This window comes from Lotus japonicus, chromosome 5 (genome assembly GCF_012489685.1).
Source record: "Lotus japonicus ecotype B-129 chromosome 5, LjGifu_v1.2".
Taxonomy (NCBI): domain Eukaryota; kingdom Viridiplantae; phylum Streptophyta; class Magnoliopsida; order Fabales; family Fabaceae; genus Lotus; species Lotus japonicus.
This window is the reverse complement of record NC_080045.1, coordinates 61,216,397-61,233,409: the sequence shown is the minus strand read 5'-3', so window position 1 is coordinate 61,233,409 and position 17,013 is coordinate 61,216,397. Positions and strand designations below refer to the sequence as shown.

At 35.9% G+C, this 17,013-nt stretch overlaps 1 protein-coding gene across 1 annotated transcript; it reads right to left on the bottom strand.

The window, feature by feature from the left end:
* Nucleotides 1-29: 29 nt before the first annotated feature.
* LOC130717595 (uncharacterized) lies at nt 30-10,247 on the bottom strand. The gene is made up of 13 exons (XM_057567889.1): nt 9,876-10,247; nt 9,726-9,794; nt 9,524-9,631; nt 8,374-8,442; nt 6,892-7,044; nt 6,430-6,477; nt 4,759-4,865; nt 4,600-4,668; nt 4,252-4,309; nt 3,101-3,741; nt 1,313-1,510; nt 1,061-1,181; nt 30-394 (listed from the first exon to the last, which is right to left on the bottom strand). The coding sequence occupies exons 1-13, from the start codon at nt 10,134-10,136 to the stop codon at nt 326-328; spliced, it is 1,971 nt and encodes a 656-aa protein (XP_057423872.1). The 5' UTR covers nt 10,137-10,247; the 3' UTR covers nt 30-325.
* Nucleotides 10,248-17,013: the final 6,766 nt, after the last annotated feature.

Sequence of the window (17,013 nt, the reverse complement as noted above, 5' to 3'; positions counted from 1 at the left end):
ACAACAAAGACAAGCTGTCCATAAAAAAATAGAGCAAAATAGTTGCGCAACGGCATGAGCTTTGATTTTTTTTAAATTGGAAATGAATACAATCGGGGTTTAGAAACATTTTGAAAGTTATTTACAATTTCAGTTGTCATAGAAGGCTGAAAAAACCAGTCTCCCGAGTGGTTTGTTGGTTAGGAGAATGTTCAAATACCAACAAATTCACATCATACCCATAGTAATTGCTAATAAAAGAAGCAAGTATGATTTCCAATTTTCCATTCTATCCTAGCAACCCCAGTAGATATTTAGCTCAACCCAATAGCAGGACATCAGGCCATTACATACTTCCATCACCGCTTTTCAAGACCCAAACAGAACCTTTCGAGACACATAACTCTTTCATAACCTGAAATTGTTCAGAACAAGAAAAGCAAACCAATCATTAGCATGATAAACTATTTTTTTGACATGAAAGGGAGAAAATATGAAACATCAATTTTCAGCACTTATTCTACTTTATATTAGCAATTGATCAAGCCATGAAGCAAATACTGCAGAAAGCCTGTTGAAGCCTTCAAGCTTGTTGCCGATGAAGTAAATAAAAAAATAAAACATTCACTCTCTAACCCTAGTCGTCACTACCAGCCAAAGTGAACTAGAGGAGTCATATCTCACTTTTTCGTAGGATGCATGCACATACGGTATAATAGAACTTGCAAGCTTTATACATGTCACTAGCTTTTTTTCTTAAATTGAATAATGAATGAAAAGCCTATAATGTGATAATGTGGTTGAAAATTAGATTCAACTTGATCAACAGCCTGCCTGTGCTACAGAACAAATTGAGCAGATGTTCAGCACACAAGTATGACTAATATACTAATCTAATGAACAATTTGACAAACAAAACAATGAAACATCCAGTAAGAAGCCACAGATCAAAGTTTAAAACTACCAAGAGCCCAAACACTGATAACTTTGAGATAAAAATATAAATAATATATTATAGCCACCTCAAGAAAAGGAAAAAAAATGGTAAATTTTTAGTTGTTAAAATTAGAAGAAAACTTACCTTGGTAAATTCATTGTTAGGGACCTCCCTTCTGAGTTTTAACCTAGCAGCTTCAAGTATCTCTGCCTTCTTCAGCTTGGCATTGGGTCCACTTCCTCGAAGCAGGTCGATTACTACATCTCTGCAAGGACGAATACAGTCTTGAGCATTATATAATAAATGGAATGTGCTACTTGTTTTCAAAACTCTTTGACCTACTGTAGACTGAAATATTTTTTTCTTTTTCATTTGGGGTGGGGAGAGAGGAAACACCTGAATGGATCATCTTGTGATGATTTTAACACATAATAACCATGGATATCACATGCAACATCACTAATGACAGCCTTCAGCTCATGTTCTGGACCATCAAGACTATGAGCTGCATCCACGGCAATTTTAGAATCACCCTTTGAGAGCGTAGTTTTGGAAACCGCCATTTTTCGCAATTCTTCACGTATGAATTGGAAGCTGCCAAAGAAAGTAAAAGCTAATAACATGAGACAGTCACCCAAACAAGAAAATCAAAATAGAGAACTTCCACAGAGCCAAAGACACTTTAAGGAAGAAAAGAAGTCAACAGGTAAACATTTCCCCGCTCATTTGACTGCCATCACCCAGATTGAGATTTATAAAATGGACAGAAAGATGCATATCCCTGAGAGAAGAACTTCGAGGCATTGGCGTGAGTAGCTAAGATTGCTGGATTCTCATACCCATCCGTCCTAATCTAGACCAGATTCAATTCAAATAGTTCACTGCCATGAAGAGTCTGTTTCAAAACGAAACCACTCATCAAAGTTATTATTGTACTACTCATTGCACAACTAAATATTTGGAAAGGTTTTATATTTCCTTTACTAAGATTTACGACAGATTTGGAGCCTATAATGTAGCCCTAATCTAGGACATTGGCAATAAGATAAGGATTACTGATAGAACTATATCAGGGAGGGAGGAGAAAGTGAGAGAAAAAGGGAAAACAGAAAGAAGAACTGGAGAACCATTCTAAATGAAGAATAGAATTGTGATACAATCTGACTTTAGAGAGGTCAGAATCCCTACTGAACACAATTCCAGAATCCAGAATATCTTTCTAATTCACATTCTCACTATTCATTAAAGACTCTACTAACTTCCTAGAGAAGGTAACTGCTGGAAGTTATTAATATTATGGAATAAAACTGCCAGCCACAACTTGTGTGATTACGCGATTATGGTGTGATCATGTTATTAAACTTAAGATTAAGCCAAAAAACAATTATAGATGCGATATTAATCGCCTAGGGCACCATTAATCGCATAATCATGTTATTAAGCGATTACCATTGCAACTTTGACTACTGTGCTCTGAAGGTTACCTTCCAATCATGGGACCTTGTAATATCCCCTTTCCCGTTAATTATAGCCCCGCATAGCATTCAATTTTCCAATCAATGGTTCCAATTCTACACTTAATACTTTAAATTGTATCCCTCACTACATAAGAGTCAAATCCATATACTACAATAGCATATTCAAGTTCTATAATAAATTGAGTTCCAAACTAGCATGAAAGCAGGTTAAAATGGCAGAGTTCTTTTTTATGGAAGAAAATTGAAAATGTTAGAATATGTGGAAAATATCTCATAATACTTGGATTGTACTAAAGAGTAATTTATAATATCTGATATCTTCTCTTCGGATTTATTTCCATATTTCATGATTTCTTATCTTATTTAACTAGGATTTATGAGTCAAATAATTGCCATGATTAGATTTCCTAATTAACTAGAATTAGGAGGGTATAATCAATATAAATAAGGATTAGTGTTTTATCTGTCGTAATATCATTTAAACATATGATTCACATTATAGTAACATAGTTTTATTATTCTATTCATTTGTCCTCTTTTTATTAAACCCTATAACATTGACAAAAGGAACAATATTTACTTTTCAATGGCTCCACAAATATAAGGCATGCTTACAATAAGAAGCAAAGTGCTGAAATATGAAAGGCACGCAGAGCAATAAGCTATTAATGTTTAAGAAAACACAGATGTCTCTCTATAATCATACCTGCAAACTTGGTGAGTCTGAAAAAGCTTTTTGAGGGCAATTGGCAGAGCATGTCGGGTTTCATTTGACATGGTCATCTTCCCAGGAGGTACACCACCTAGACTTGTTACCCGTGGATCAGAATTTGCTGATTTAACAAGCTCACTTTTGACACTATGGTTTGTCATAGCACTTTGACCACGTTTAGGTTTTACAAATTTGGAAATCGAATTAGTTACATTGTGATCCAAAGCAGTGAACTTGTCTTCTTGTATTTTAACAACATCTGGGTGGAGTTTTTTAAATGACTCATCAGGAAGCTCTCTTAATTTCCAGTAAGTCATTGGTTGTGACATAGTTTTGTTAATATCACATCTTTCCAATCCAAATTTCCTCAGGAAGTTACGCACACTATTACCAAGTTCACCCTGGAAATTCACAATAACATCAGATGACCGAACATTCAAATTCTTGCTAAACAATATCAGGACATAATCTCTAGCCAATTGTTCAAAACCAGGCTTAGAAATTAGAAATCCACTTTTTGGAGTCCAAAGTCCCCACAGCAAGACTGCATGTTTCTGCAGATATTCCAGCAGTTCCTTGTCAGAGTATTCAGGAGCAAAGTGCTTGATAGCATTGAAACGCCGAAGTGGAGGACCCTATCATAAAGATATGTTAGATATGTTAAATATATATATCTTTTTCCTCTCTCTCTCTCTCTCTCTCTCTCTCTCTCTCTCTCTCTCTCTCTCTCTCTCGATATTTTAATGACATGCAAGTAATACTTCAACAGAGAGAGAGATAGATATCAATACAATAATTAATTTAAAAAGAGAACTAATCTCACACACAAGTGTTTAAAATATACAGGAAATAGTGGCATTGCCTAAACACGGTAGCAGCCTTATAAAATGCAAATACTTTTTGTATTGAAAGTTCAATTTTTGATATCTTATGAATGAGGAACTTTGTGCACACGTCGTCAACTTCATTTGCTGAGAAATTTGTCCACCAATTGCTTAAGAATGGAGAACATCAGCTAAGTTGAAAAATTAGTCCAATCATCTACAAACAAGCATAGAAAATAAAGAGGCAGAATGCCGTTGGCTCTAAATGTCCTTTTCTCAACAACAAAACAAAATCACATTCAAGCTAAACATGCTACAAACCTCAATAAACATTTTGTGAAGACGTTCCTCCACAGTCAAAGGCAATGATAGAAGATACCTGAAATAACATCCAGTCATGATAGTCAAATTACAAGCAACTGTAATACTACAAACAAATAAACAAAATTAACATAGCTTTATAAGAAAATGAACTTATTATCAAGAAGTGAGCAGAAACAAGGAGAGAAAGAATATAAAAAATAAATAAGATAGAGAGATGGATGAATGTACAGGTATAGACTATAAAAGAAAAAGAGTACAAGTACAGTACATAACAGCAAGATGGCAAATTGTTAACCACGAAAAAGGGCCAAGAATTAAATAAGATTGATACTAAAAGAAGACTACCTTTTAGAAGGACCCTTAGGTAATGAGTTGCTGCTTAGTGCAGGACAGAGTGTAGTAACGTAATCATACCTTCAATCATTGAAAGATTCACAGACATAATTAATTTACATAATTCATACAAAGGTGAGACTACAAAAGGATAAAAAGACATATGCTTACGGGCTCACTGTAAAGTTCATGGGAGTACTTTCTTGTGCCACCATTTGCTGCAAATATCTAGAGCTGATATCACTCTTGCAGTCATGATACTTGAGAGGAACCCAACACTACAAAGGATATAGAGTAAAAAAAAATTGATTAGAAGGGAGGGTACCAGAGCTATGAATAAAATCACCATTAAGAAATTCCAAGAAAACCCAAATATATGGAATAAACTCATACAAGGAGACGAAAGAGGTGTAATGCACCAAATCATCCCTCACCAGAAAACTAACCACCTGCGGAGGTGGCAGGGAGGGGAGGGCAGCAGAAGAAGTCATGCGACTGAAGCGGGAAGGGGAGGGTAGGCTGGGATTTGGATTGAAACGGGAGGGGAGAGGCACTCTCTTATTTGCCTCATCTGGTCATTTCTTTTCTTTGTTTGTATACACTCCTATACTACATCTGGGTGATAAACAGGATCCTTGAGTAAGCTATATATAAATTCATTCTCTGTTTTTAGAAGTATTTTTCTGGGACCTTAACAGAGTCCTACACCGGAAGTATGAATCTCTGGTGCAGGGTTTATAAGGCCTTGGGCTCTCTAACTACAATAGCTAGCTTTTGTGGTATAGTTTTTACAAGGTTATTATCAATTGGCACCAAAGCCTTCCACTATATCTCTCAACTACAAACGAGTGATGCGGGTGGTAATCCCGCCATTACAGTGTTAAAGACTAACCAAAGGATCTCTCAACTACAAACGAGCGATGCGGGTGGTAATCCCGCCATTACAGTGTTCAAGACTAACCAAAGGGCTGGATAGGCATGGACTTCATAGTTAAGGAGCGTTCATAAGATTTGATTGCAGAGGTTTGAAACTCGAACCAGACCGTCCGATCCAACCGATTAGATCGGAAATCGGTCACAAGGCTGGTCTGGTTGTGCATGCTGATCGGTTCTGCAAATGAACTATTGACACGTCAGCAGCTCGGTCAACTAGGTCAGAAACGCGTGGGTCAAGCTTCAGAAATGCTGGTCAAATGAGTTATTTAGTCAAAAAATATTAGTGGATGGGGTTCCAGCCTCAGACCTGTGGGTTGCAAGAAGCCTCACGTACCAAGCCCTTTATATGCATGCATGATGGGTGTGTCATGAATTATTAGAGATATTATTAGATTAATATTGTGATAAATTCTGATATCTGATTACAGAATCAGATTATAATATTAGAAGTTTGGAGTAATAATTAGATTAATATTGTAATAAAATCTGGTTATAGGATCAAATTATAATTATTAGAGTACAGTAACAAAGTTACACCTTATCACACATGATTAGAATCTATTGTGTGTAAGTTGGTTATCTCATTAATGTAACAAGTTACTTAGAAGTTAGTTCCCTCCCTCCCTCTATCTCAAACTCTTTTAATAATAAAATCTGATTCTGTCAGAGATTATAGGAGATAGAAGTTAGTGTTGGTTGATTCTGCTTTTTTCTTCCTTATCCATAGCAGATTGGTTTCCAAAGTTAAACCAATTATGTCTAAGTCGAATCATTCAAACCAAATCAGAAGAGAAATAATTTTTTTTGTTTACTTTTATTTAAAATTATAATATAAGTATATAACCCTCATTATAACAAAAAATCAGCTATATGTAAATTACAATGTTGTTTTAACAATAGTCATACCTCAACTTCATCACTCTTTTGCTCGGTTGGAGGCTCCATTTGCTTTTTCTGCAACAAACAGATGAATTAAAGTAGCCAATTGGAAATTACCAAATATACCTTGATAGAATGCAGATAGCAGAAAGGGCTTGTTAAACCTAAATTTCTTTTTGATTTAGATATCTGAAAATTACCAAATATGCGTTGATAGAATGCATGCATGATGGAGGCTCCATCATGCATGCATATAAAGGGCTTGGTAAACATTTCTTTTTTATTTAGATATCTGTAAAGCTACATAAACTTTGATACAAATCAAACATAACATTTAATCATTTAAAAAGTGTATGAAAATATTTCAAGATTGTTAAGACATCAGTGCCATCCTGCAGAAATTATAACTCCTGCAGCTTGTACTTGTGCAGACTTTTCTAGATTGTTTTAAGGTAACATTTAAACATAAATGAACCAAATACTTGATACCTGCTTCTTTGATGTGGCAGCAGACTTTTCCTCACTTGGCCCCTCAATTTTGACAGTGGTGGAGATAATGTTCTTCCTCTCCGAACCACCAGGATTAAGATGTTTTAGTGATGGTCGGAGCTGCACAATGGCACTAATAGGATGCAGGTGTAACTGCAACCCAGAAAGATGCAGGACAAATTACGAAATTTTCCCAAATAAAACAATCAACTTGAGTATCACAACGCAAAAATTCATAAATCTCTAAAACTATCAGAAGAGACAATAAGGCATGTGTAAAACACAAGTTGAAGGCAATAGAGACATAATGGGACTGAAGTTTCAACTTCGAAATATTTTAAACAATCAGCTTGAGTGTCAGATAATATTCATGAAACTCTCAAGTTATCAAAATACAGAAGAAACAAGAAGACAGATAAATCACAAAGTGGAAGGTAAGAGACATCTAACGGGTCTGAATTCGAAAATATTTTAAACGTTGTATACAATTAGCAGGAAATCAATCAAAAGTTAATATGGAAGGCCTATTTACACAGTACGGACCCAATAAAGCTAAACAGCCTAATATTATTCCTATTCTAAGCCTGAATAAGAAAATCCAAAATTATGATCAAATCCCTAACTAACAAGATAACAATGAAATAATTCAATATTTAAAGAACTTAATCATGAAATTAAAAACCATAAATAAATTATGAAATCAAAAGTACAATCTACATCAGTGGAGGAAGTTGATTTGATAGAACACTTGGGCCTAATACCAATAATCACCCAATCATAGAATCAACTACAAGAAAGCCCAGCACATGGAAAGTCTACACTAGGAGGAGGGAGGGGTCAGGAAGGGAGAATGTTATTTAGTTAGTGACATGTCCCGAGATTCCAGGAGATTCTGCTATTTTTGGGAGGGAAGCTAGGTAGTGGGGCATTCATGCATTTTGTTGTGAATTTGGTTAGAAGAGAATATCTCTCTGGTAGGAGTCTCTAACTCTGGTCAAAAATATACTTCATTGTAAACTCTTGAGCTCATTGTTCAATTGAATAATAGTATATTATATAGTTTCTTTGTTCTGGATTGATGCGTTCTATCAGATTTCAAGGCATAATTCGTATTTTTAATCTTCCTAGTTTTCCCTCCTTTTCACACCTCATTCAATGTCAAGCAAACCATATAACATACTCCTTGCTGGATTAGCTTCTCAGTGAGCTTTCATTAAGAAACACGTCAATTAACTGGCCCCACTTCTCTTGCAAACCTAAATAAAGTATGCTGTATGCCTAATCTAAAACCAAGAAGAAACTTATCCTCAGAAGACAGAAGTATTTTGAGTGAAAGTCACCCATCCTAATTCATTGAGGAAGTATTACATGTTCACTAAATAGGACAAACGTCTTCCACATTGCAATGGCATGCCTAGGACAATGTTGATCAAAATATAAATTTAACCATACATCAAAGAATAGAATGTGAAACACAAATACCTTATCGCCTGTAAGAAGCCCGACAACACATCCATTTGCAGTAGCTGGCTCCCATGGAGTGTGTAAAGTCTGAAGAGAATTAATAGTACCAAATTTTAAACTTACAATATATAATGCTTTTCTAGGACAATTGCTATAACTCAACTTTGAATATTCTGATATAATAGAAGTTTGTCAAATAATAAAACAAGCGAAAAGGTGTAGTATAGTCGGAAATAAAAAGCAAAACTAGAAACAAAGAATCAATCAATAAAATGAGTATTGTTGTGGCAGCTAATTTCAAACAAGCAGCTCAGACGTGACCGTTCTAAAATATAAGTTTTCAACAATGCATCTTGAATCTTTCTTCATTAAAACACACAAAAGAAGTTCAAGCTTATTTTGATTATGTCAATTTAATCGATTCTATCTATTTATTTTTTTAATTTATTTTATAAAATAAGTGATAATCCAGTAGTTCTTACTCAGGGAATTTTTGGACTTTGATTTAAATTTTTTTTGAAAATCATCGCGGTTCCGGTATGAATCTGATGTTTTTTGAATTGATTCATAGGGTCTTAACAAGAGTTTTTCTACCAATAAACATAAACAAGACATCAGTCAAATCACATTACACACAAATAAAAATAACACAAAAATGAAGTAAATAATAGAAAATTCAAGAGGCCGGTAAGGATCAAGATAAAGACAAATGAGCCGACTTGATATTTTGGCATTATAACCACACCGGGGAAATATGTTGGTCTAGCAGAAACAATTAGAGGGTTTAAATTGATTCTTTCTGGTGAATTAGATAGTCTTCCCGAACAAGTCTTTTATTTGGTGGGTAATATCGATGAAGCTACGGTGAAAGCTACAAATTTAGAAAAGGAGAGCAAATTGAAGAAATGACTTTAAATCTTTGTGTACTGACCCCAAATCGAATTGTTTGGGATTCCGACGTGAAGGAAATTATTTTATCTACAAATAGTGGACAAGTTGGAATATTACCCAATCACGCGCCTCTGGCTATGGCTTTAGATATAGGTATTTTGCCTTTCTTTATCTAATATTTAACAAAACATCTCAATTATTCACTTCTTGTAACATACACACAACGTTGCTCGCTGTATTGCTCGTCATGATTTGATCAAAATTGTAATGAACTGACCTGCTTGGTAATGCTGTATTTGTCAGCAAAGTCTCTATCAATATTTTGCGAATCCAAATCAATGGATAAATCAATCTCCACTCGTGAAGATATAGGTTTCAACCTAACCTGCATAATCACAATCAGAACAACAACAACAACGAATGAATTTGACAGGATTCACCAAAATGAAAGAAAGTAAGAAATCAACAAACAAACACACCTCTTTGCATCGTTCTTCGAACTCGTAAGGTCGCCATGAAGGTCTCAAAGGATACTGCAAAACATACAACTGAAAAAGCAAGCAACAGAGAAAAAGTTAAGCTGAATGAAAATGCAGAATCGAATAAGCAATCGCTCGAAGTAGACCTACCTCAGTGTTCTCGTCGAGAGAAGGAGTGAAGAAGACGTCGATTTCGCGCACGATTTGATCTTCAACGGTGTCTTCATCCATGGGGTCGTCTTCTACATTAGGAGGCTCTGGTTTGGACGAGGATGGTTCGGGTTCTGGTTCGGGTTCAGGTTTGGGGGCAGGTTCCGATTTGGGTTTGATGAGTTTGGATGTTTTTGGCGCGAACTTAGAGACCCGAGAAGGGGCGCGGGTCGGAGCGTCGTCGAAGCCGTCGATGTCCATTGCGCAACCGTGTGCCGCTCCTTGTGGAAGCGGTGGTGGTGGTGGGTTGTGGGGTTTACGGCGAGGTTTTGAGGCAGTGAATGGGGTTTAATGGTTTATAGTTATATACCCACGCATTGACTTAGATAGTGGGCCGAGCCAATTTTAAGCATGCAAAATTATTAAGAGAAAAAGTTTGATGCACCGACGGTGTACATCAACCAATCAGATTTTAAAGATGTGAATCTCTCTTTTCATTTAATTTCATTAATTGACATGTCACTTCATTGAAATCTGATTGGTTGACGGTGTAAAAAAACTTTACACTATCGGTGCATCAAAATTAAACTCAATTATTAAATTGAAGAGAAAGGAAATTTCAATAAACATGGTACAAATGTGAAAAAATATGTAAAAAGTTCAAAGAATTTGATTGGAGATTTGATGAGATTAGGGTTTAAATAAGATGATTTTATAACATTTTAGATGAAATTTCATTGATTTTTAATTGTAAGGCATTCTAGGTGCTATTATACTTATTAAAAAAATATGTAAGGTTGATAATTATTGTATTAATTTTATTTGAAATAAGAGCGTATAATATCTCTAATGTATATGCGACATTTTTTTTTATCAATCATCAATGACAATTCTAGTAAGATCAGAGCATCTTCAATTGAGATTTATTTCATAAACAAGCCAACATTCCACTAATGATAAATTTATTCAAAAGAAGCTTTCAAAAGAATATAGGGCTACAAATTTAACCATTTTACGAGCAAGCAAGTTACTAGTTGACAAAATGAAAAATTAATTATGAGGTAAATTTTGGATTTAAAATTTATAAAAATAAAACATGCCATCATATACTCACTAAGAATAGTATGACAGGGGATATGGTTTGCTTCTCGACTTAACATACACATTGACGAGGAGCTCTTGAAAATTTCCTAAGCTGGTTGGAACTTGGACTTGAGCGCCCAAATGAAGACACCATGGCTGACATTTTCAATCTGATTTGAGCAATTTGGAATTGATGAAATGCCTGAATTTTTTTATAGACAACTCTGGAATTTTGAGAAAACATTGGCAAAGGTATAAGAACTTACTAAAATATTGAAAGCTCTCGACTAGAAGAGGAAACCACCATTTGGACTTTCCATCCCCAAGTAAGGATTAAGCTCAATGTGGATACCTTAATTCGAGCAAACACGGGAACATGCCACAAAGCAACTACAAAGGAAGCAATCAGACACACCCTTACTGCAGCGGTGTGGAAGAGTTGTGCAATAGAAGATCCCACCATGCCTAAGGTAATTGGCATCAAGAAGGCACTAGAGTGGGTTAGAATGCTACTTTTCGATAACATCAAGCTAGAGAGTGACTACCTAGCCTTTGTCCATAAATGAAACTGTAATGAATTAGGAATTTCCTATATTGGTGATGTAATTAGAGAATGCAAGAGCATCTCCTTTATTTTTAGTTTTCTTTTTGTTTCCCATGTAAGAAGATCCTGTAACAGGGTTGTCGACCACTTAGCTCAGCTAGCTTTTAGTACCTAGATGAAGCTCCCCCAGAGACTTCTCCTTTGTTATCTGAGGATGTAAAGCTTGCAAGCTTTTCTCCTACTCGATTAGAATCAAAAGTCGAAATTGAAAAAAATAATAATAGAATAGTATGAGAGAAAAAAAAATTCAAGAAAGACATAGCATTAGAGAGTATCATATTTATTGGAGTTTTTTTTTTGAGTGAATCTATTGGAGTTAGTATTTCTTGATTTTTAGATTATAAGATAAGATAAGATTATAAATATGAATGCAGGGGTTGGATTTGATTGTAAATATAATCCAGGTTTTCTTACTGGTTTAAACCATTCTTCGTATGAATGCAGTTTACGGATATATTCAATTTCTTTTGTTTTTTTCCCTCTTTATTGTGTGTTTTTTGCATGCAAATGGCTTCTGGTTTAGTTGGTTGTTGGCTAGATGCTTTCACTTTTTAGCTTCTACTGGTGTATTTTATTTTCCTTTCTGCTCGGTTCTTGTACGAGTTGTTGACACTCATGTTAGGAATTGAACAGTAGAATTGAAACAGATAGCACAGATAGCAAAATGTGAGAGAATAAGGGGTTTTCTCATTATACCAAAATGTAATACAAGTAACCTTATATAGCAGGTCCAAACTCACTAACTAGACTAATTATCATTCTAAGTAGCTACTAATCTGTCAGTTAACACACTAACTGACCTCTCTAATTGCCTTTATTACATGTGTTGAATTACTCTCAACACTCCCCCTAATTCAAACTCCTAAGAGAAACAACTCCTAGTTCTTTCCTAATTCTTGTGCTGTTAAATGTCCCCTTTAAAAGTTGCACATTTCATTTGTAAGGGGAATGTTAAATGTCCCCGGTTAAATATGCATAAGTTTCTCAGTGTCCCTTTTAAAACACACTCTCCTTTTCTCTTCACTTCTCAAATAAGAAAAATGATCCTCTGTAGTTAAGAAGTTGAAGGTTTTTGTATCATTTTTCCAATCATATACCCCCATCGCTTTAAATTCCAAAGGTTCTTATGTGGGCAGGCGCTTTGGTCAATTTTCATCCTAGCCTTGTCATGCCTTTCTGTCTTTTTATGATCAATGTGCTCTTAGGTACTGTATGGAATTTGTGAATTCCTTCAAGTGGTTGTTGGGTGAATCTGGTCTTGCAGTGGTTGTTTTGGAAAGAGCTATTGCATTGTCACTCTCTCCATTCTCTCTGCCTCAACCTCAACCTCAAGAGCCTCAAGATCCTCAAGGGTCACTCATAAGTCAAATTGATTGTACTGATGTTTTAGGTAAATTCTTTATATTATATATATATATATATATATATATATATATATTCTTAACTGGTTTTTGTATTTTATTTGTTTTTCAGTGGATCACAGAGCTTCTTGCAGGTTGCAGGGCTACTCGAGCGGCTCGGAGATACAGCTTACAGGAACGAAGAAAAGCAAAACCAAACATTCAACAAGCGGCTGGACATGTGCAAGAAGGATGCAGTAGGGCGGATAGAAGGGGTTAGCGGTGCGGCGAGCCACTTTCAAGGCATGGGGGAGTCTATTGTAGTATTTACAGAAAAACTCGAATTCATTACGATGCTGAAAGAATTGCTAAAGCAAAAACTGCTAAAACTAAAGGCGCAAAGGCATTGGACAAAGCTGAAGCTGACCTTTTTCCAAAGGCATTGGACAGTGTCAGTGCTGAAGCTGACCTTTTCGCAAAGAAAAAGGCATTGGACAGTGTCAGTGCTGAAGCTGACCTTTTCGCAAAGAAAAAGGCATTGGACAGTATCAGTGTTGAACCTGGCCTTGCAAAGGCGGCCGATCAACCGCATACTTTGGATTTTTTGCGAGGGTGAAATTTCAGGCCGAGGAAGAGCTGAGGGAAGCCCAAGAGAATGTGGAAACCAAGAAGAGGAAATTGGCCCATATCATGGAGATGATGAAGGGGGCTCAATGAGGGGCTGGATTTGATTGGGGCTGGATTTGACTGTAATTATAATTCAGGTTTTGAGACTTTTTTATATTGTTCCACTTTTCTTACTAGTTTTAACCATTCTTCATATGAATGCAGGGGTTGGATTTGACTGTAAATATAATCCAGGTTTTGAGACTTTTTTAAATTGTTCCACTTTTCTTACTGGTTTAAACCATTCTTCATATGAATGCAGTGGCTGGATTTGATTGTAAATATAATCCGAGGTTTTCTTAATGGTTTAAACCATTCTTCATATGAATGCAGTTTACTGATATATTCAATTTCTTTTGTTTTTTCCCTCTTTATTGTGTGTTTTTTGCCTGCAAATGGCTTATGGTTTAGTTGGTTGTTGGCTAGATGCTTTCACTTTTTAGCTTCTGCCGGTGTATTTTATTTTCCTCTCTGCTCTGTTCTTGTACGGGTTGTTGGCACCCATGGTAGGAATTGAACAGTAGAATTGAAACAGATAGCAGAGATAGGAAAATGTGAGAGAATGAGGGGTTTTCTCATTGTACCAATTGCACTTTTGGTCCCCCAACTTTAGTCTTCTTGCGAAAATCGTCTCCAAACTTCAAAATTAGCAAAAACCATCCCTGAAGTTTACACCCGGTTGCAAAATTGGTTTTTTGTTACACTTCCGTGAGAAACTAACGTTTTCTGGGTAAACAAAATTAAAAACCCAAAAAATTTATAGAGTTTTCATCATCTTCAACAATCTTCATTATCTGCAGTAGGGCGGATGGAAGGGGTTAGCGGTGCGGCGAGCCACTTTCAAGGCATGGGGGAGTCTATTGTAGTATTTACAGAAAGACTCAGATTCATTACGATGCTGAAAGAATTGCTAAAGCAAAAATTGCTAAAACTGCTTAAACTGAAGGCGCAAAGGCATTGGACAAAGCTGAAGCTGGCCTTTTTCCAAAGGCATTGGACAGTGTCAGTGCTGAAGCTGACCTTTTCGCAAAGAAAAAGGCATTGGACAGTATCAGTGCTGAACCTGGCCTTGCAAAGGCGGCCGATCAACCGCATACTTTGGATTTTTTGCGATCAACCTCAGGGGCAGGATTTGACTGTAAATATAATCCAGGTTTTGAGACTTTTTGATATTGTTCCACTTTTCTTACTTGTTTAAACCATTCTTCATATGAATGCAGTGGCTGGATTTGATTGTAAATATAATACGAGGTTTTCTTACTGGTTTAAACCATTCTTCATATGAATGCAGTTTACTGATATATTCAATTTCTTTTGTTTTTTCCCTTTTTATTGTGTGTTTTTTGCATGCAAATGGCTTCTGGTTTAGTTGGTTGTTGGCTAGATGCTTTCACTTTATAGCTTCTGTCGGTGTATTTTATTTTCCTCTCTGCTCTGTTCTTGTACGAGTTGTTGGCACCCATGTTAGGAATTGAACAGTAGAATTGAAACATATAGCAGAGATAGGCAAATGTGAGAGAATGAGGGGTTTTCTCATTATACCAATTGCACTTTTGGTCCCTCAACTTTAGTCTTCTTGCGAAAATCGTCTCCAAACTTCAAAATTAGCAAAAACCATCCCTGGAGTTTACACCCGGTTACAAAATTGGTTTTCTGTTACACTTCCGTGAGAAACTAACGTTTTCTGGGTAAAAAAAAATTAAAAACCCAAAAAATTTATAGAGTTTTCATCATCTTCAACAATCTTCATTATCTGCAGTAGGGCGGATGGAAGGGGTTAGCGGTGCGGCGAGCCACTTTCAAGGCATGTGGGAGTCTATTGTAGTATTTACCGAAAGACTCAGATTCATTACGATGCTGAAAGAATTGCTAAAGCAAAAACTGCTAAAACTGCTTAATCTGAAGGCGCAAAGGCATTGGACAAAGCTGAAGCTGGCCTTTTTCTAAAGGCATTGGACAGTGTCAGTGCTGAAGCTGACCTTTTCGCAAAGAAAAAGGCATTGGACAGTATCAGTGCTGAACCTGGCCTTGCAAAGGCGGCCGATCAACCGCATACTTTGGATTTTTTGCGAGGGGTGAAATTTCAGGCCGAGGAAGAGCTGAGGGAAGCCCAAGAGAATGTGGAAACCAAGAAGAGGAAATTGGCCCATATCACGGAGATGATGAAGGGGGCTCAATGAGGGGCTGGATTTGACTGTAAATATAATTCAGGTTTTGAGACTTTTTGATATTGTTCCACTTTTCTTACTAGTTTTAACCATTCTTCATATGAATGCAGGGACTGGATTTGACTGTAAATATAATCCAGGTTTTGAGACTTTTTTATATTGTTCCACTTTTCTTACTGGTTTAAACCATTCTTCATATGAATACAGTGGCTGGATTTGATTGTAAATATAATCCGAGGTTTTCTTACTGGTTTAAACCATTCTTCATATGAATGCAGTTTACTGATATATTCAATTTCTTTTGTTTTTTCCCTCTTTATTGTGTGTTTTTTGCCTACAAATGGCTTCTGGTTTAGTTGGTTGTTGGCTAGATGCTTTCACTTTTTAGCTTCTGCCGGTGTATTTTATTGTCCTCTCTGCTATGTTCTTGTACAGGTTGTTGGCACCCATGTTAGGAATTGAACAGTAGAATTGAAACATATAGCAGAGATAGGAAAATGTGAGAGAATGAGGGGTTTTCTCATTATACCAATTGTACTTTTGGTCCCCAACTTTAGTCTTCTTGCGAAAATCGTCTCCAAACTTCAAAATTAGCAAAAACCATCCCTGGAGTTTACACCCGGTTGCAAAATTGGTTTTCTGTTACACTTCCGTGAGAAACTAACGTTTTCTGGGTAAAAAAAATTAAAAACCCAAAAAATTTATAGAGTTTTCATCATCTTCAACAATCTTCATTTCTTCATTCAAAACCCAGAAAATCCCACAAATAAAAATTATCTCAACTTTTTTTTTTGAAACCACATGCTCTAAATCAAAATAATTCTGTTTAACAAGATTCAATGCAATCTACATGAAGATGTATGAAATGAATAAGCACAATCATGTTAAAGAGGCTTTTTATCCCTTTGTAATTTATGCTCCTTACTCTTACAAATCTTCATTATCTTCATTCAAATTGTGGTTTTTGCTTGCAAATGACAGAGTTTAGTTGGTTATTGGCTAGATGCTTTCACTTTTTAGCTTATGCTGGTGTATTTTATTTTCCTCTTTGCTCTGTTCTTGTACGGGTTGTTGGCACCCCTGTTAGGAATTGAACAGTATAATTGAAACAGATAGCAGAGATAGGAAAATGTGAGAGAATGATGGGTTTTCTCATTATACCCAAATGTAATACAAGTGACCTTATATAGCAGGTCCAAACTCACTAACTAAACTAATTATCATTCTAAGTAGCTAATAATCTGTCAGCTAACACACTAACTGACCTCTCTAATTGT

Excerpts from the sequence above, each read along its gene's own strand:
- LOC130717595 (XM_057567889.1), bottom strand. The coding sequence starts at position 10,136 with ATGGACATCGACGGCTTCGACGACGCTCCGACCCGCGCCCCTTCTCGG. Across the intron at positions 8,443-9,523 it reads AATACAGCATTACCAAGCAG|ACTTTACACACTCCATGGGA; the intron begins GTCAGTTCATTA and ends AATTCTCTTCAG. Across the intron at positions 4,310-4,599 it reads CCTAAGGGTCCTTCTAAAAG|GTATCTTCTATCATTGCCTT; the intron begins GTAGTCTTCTTT and ends ATGTTATTTCAG.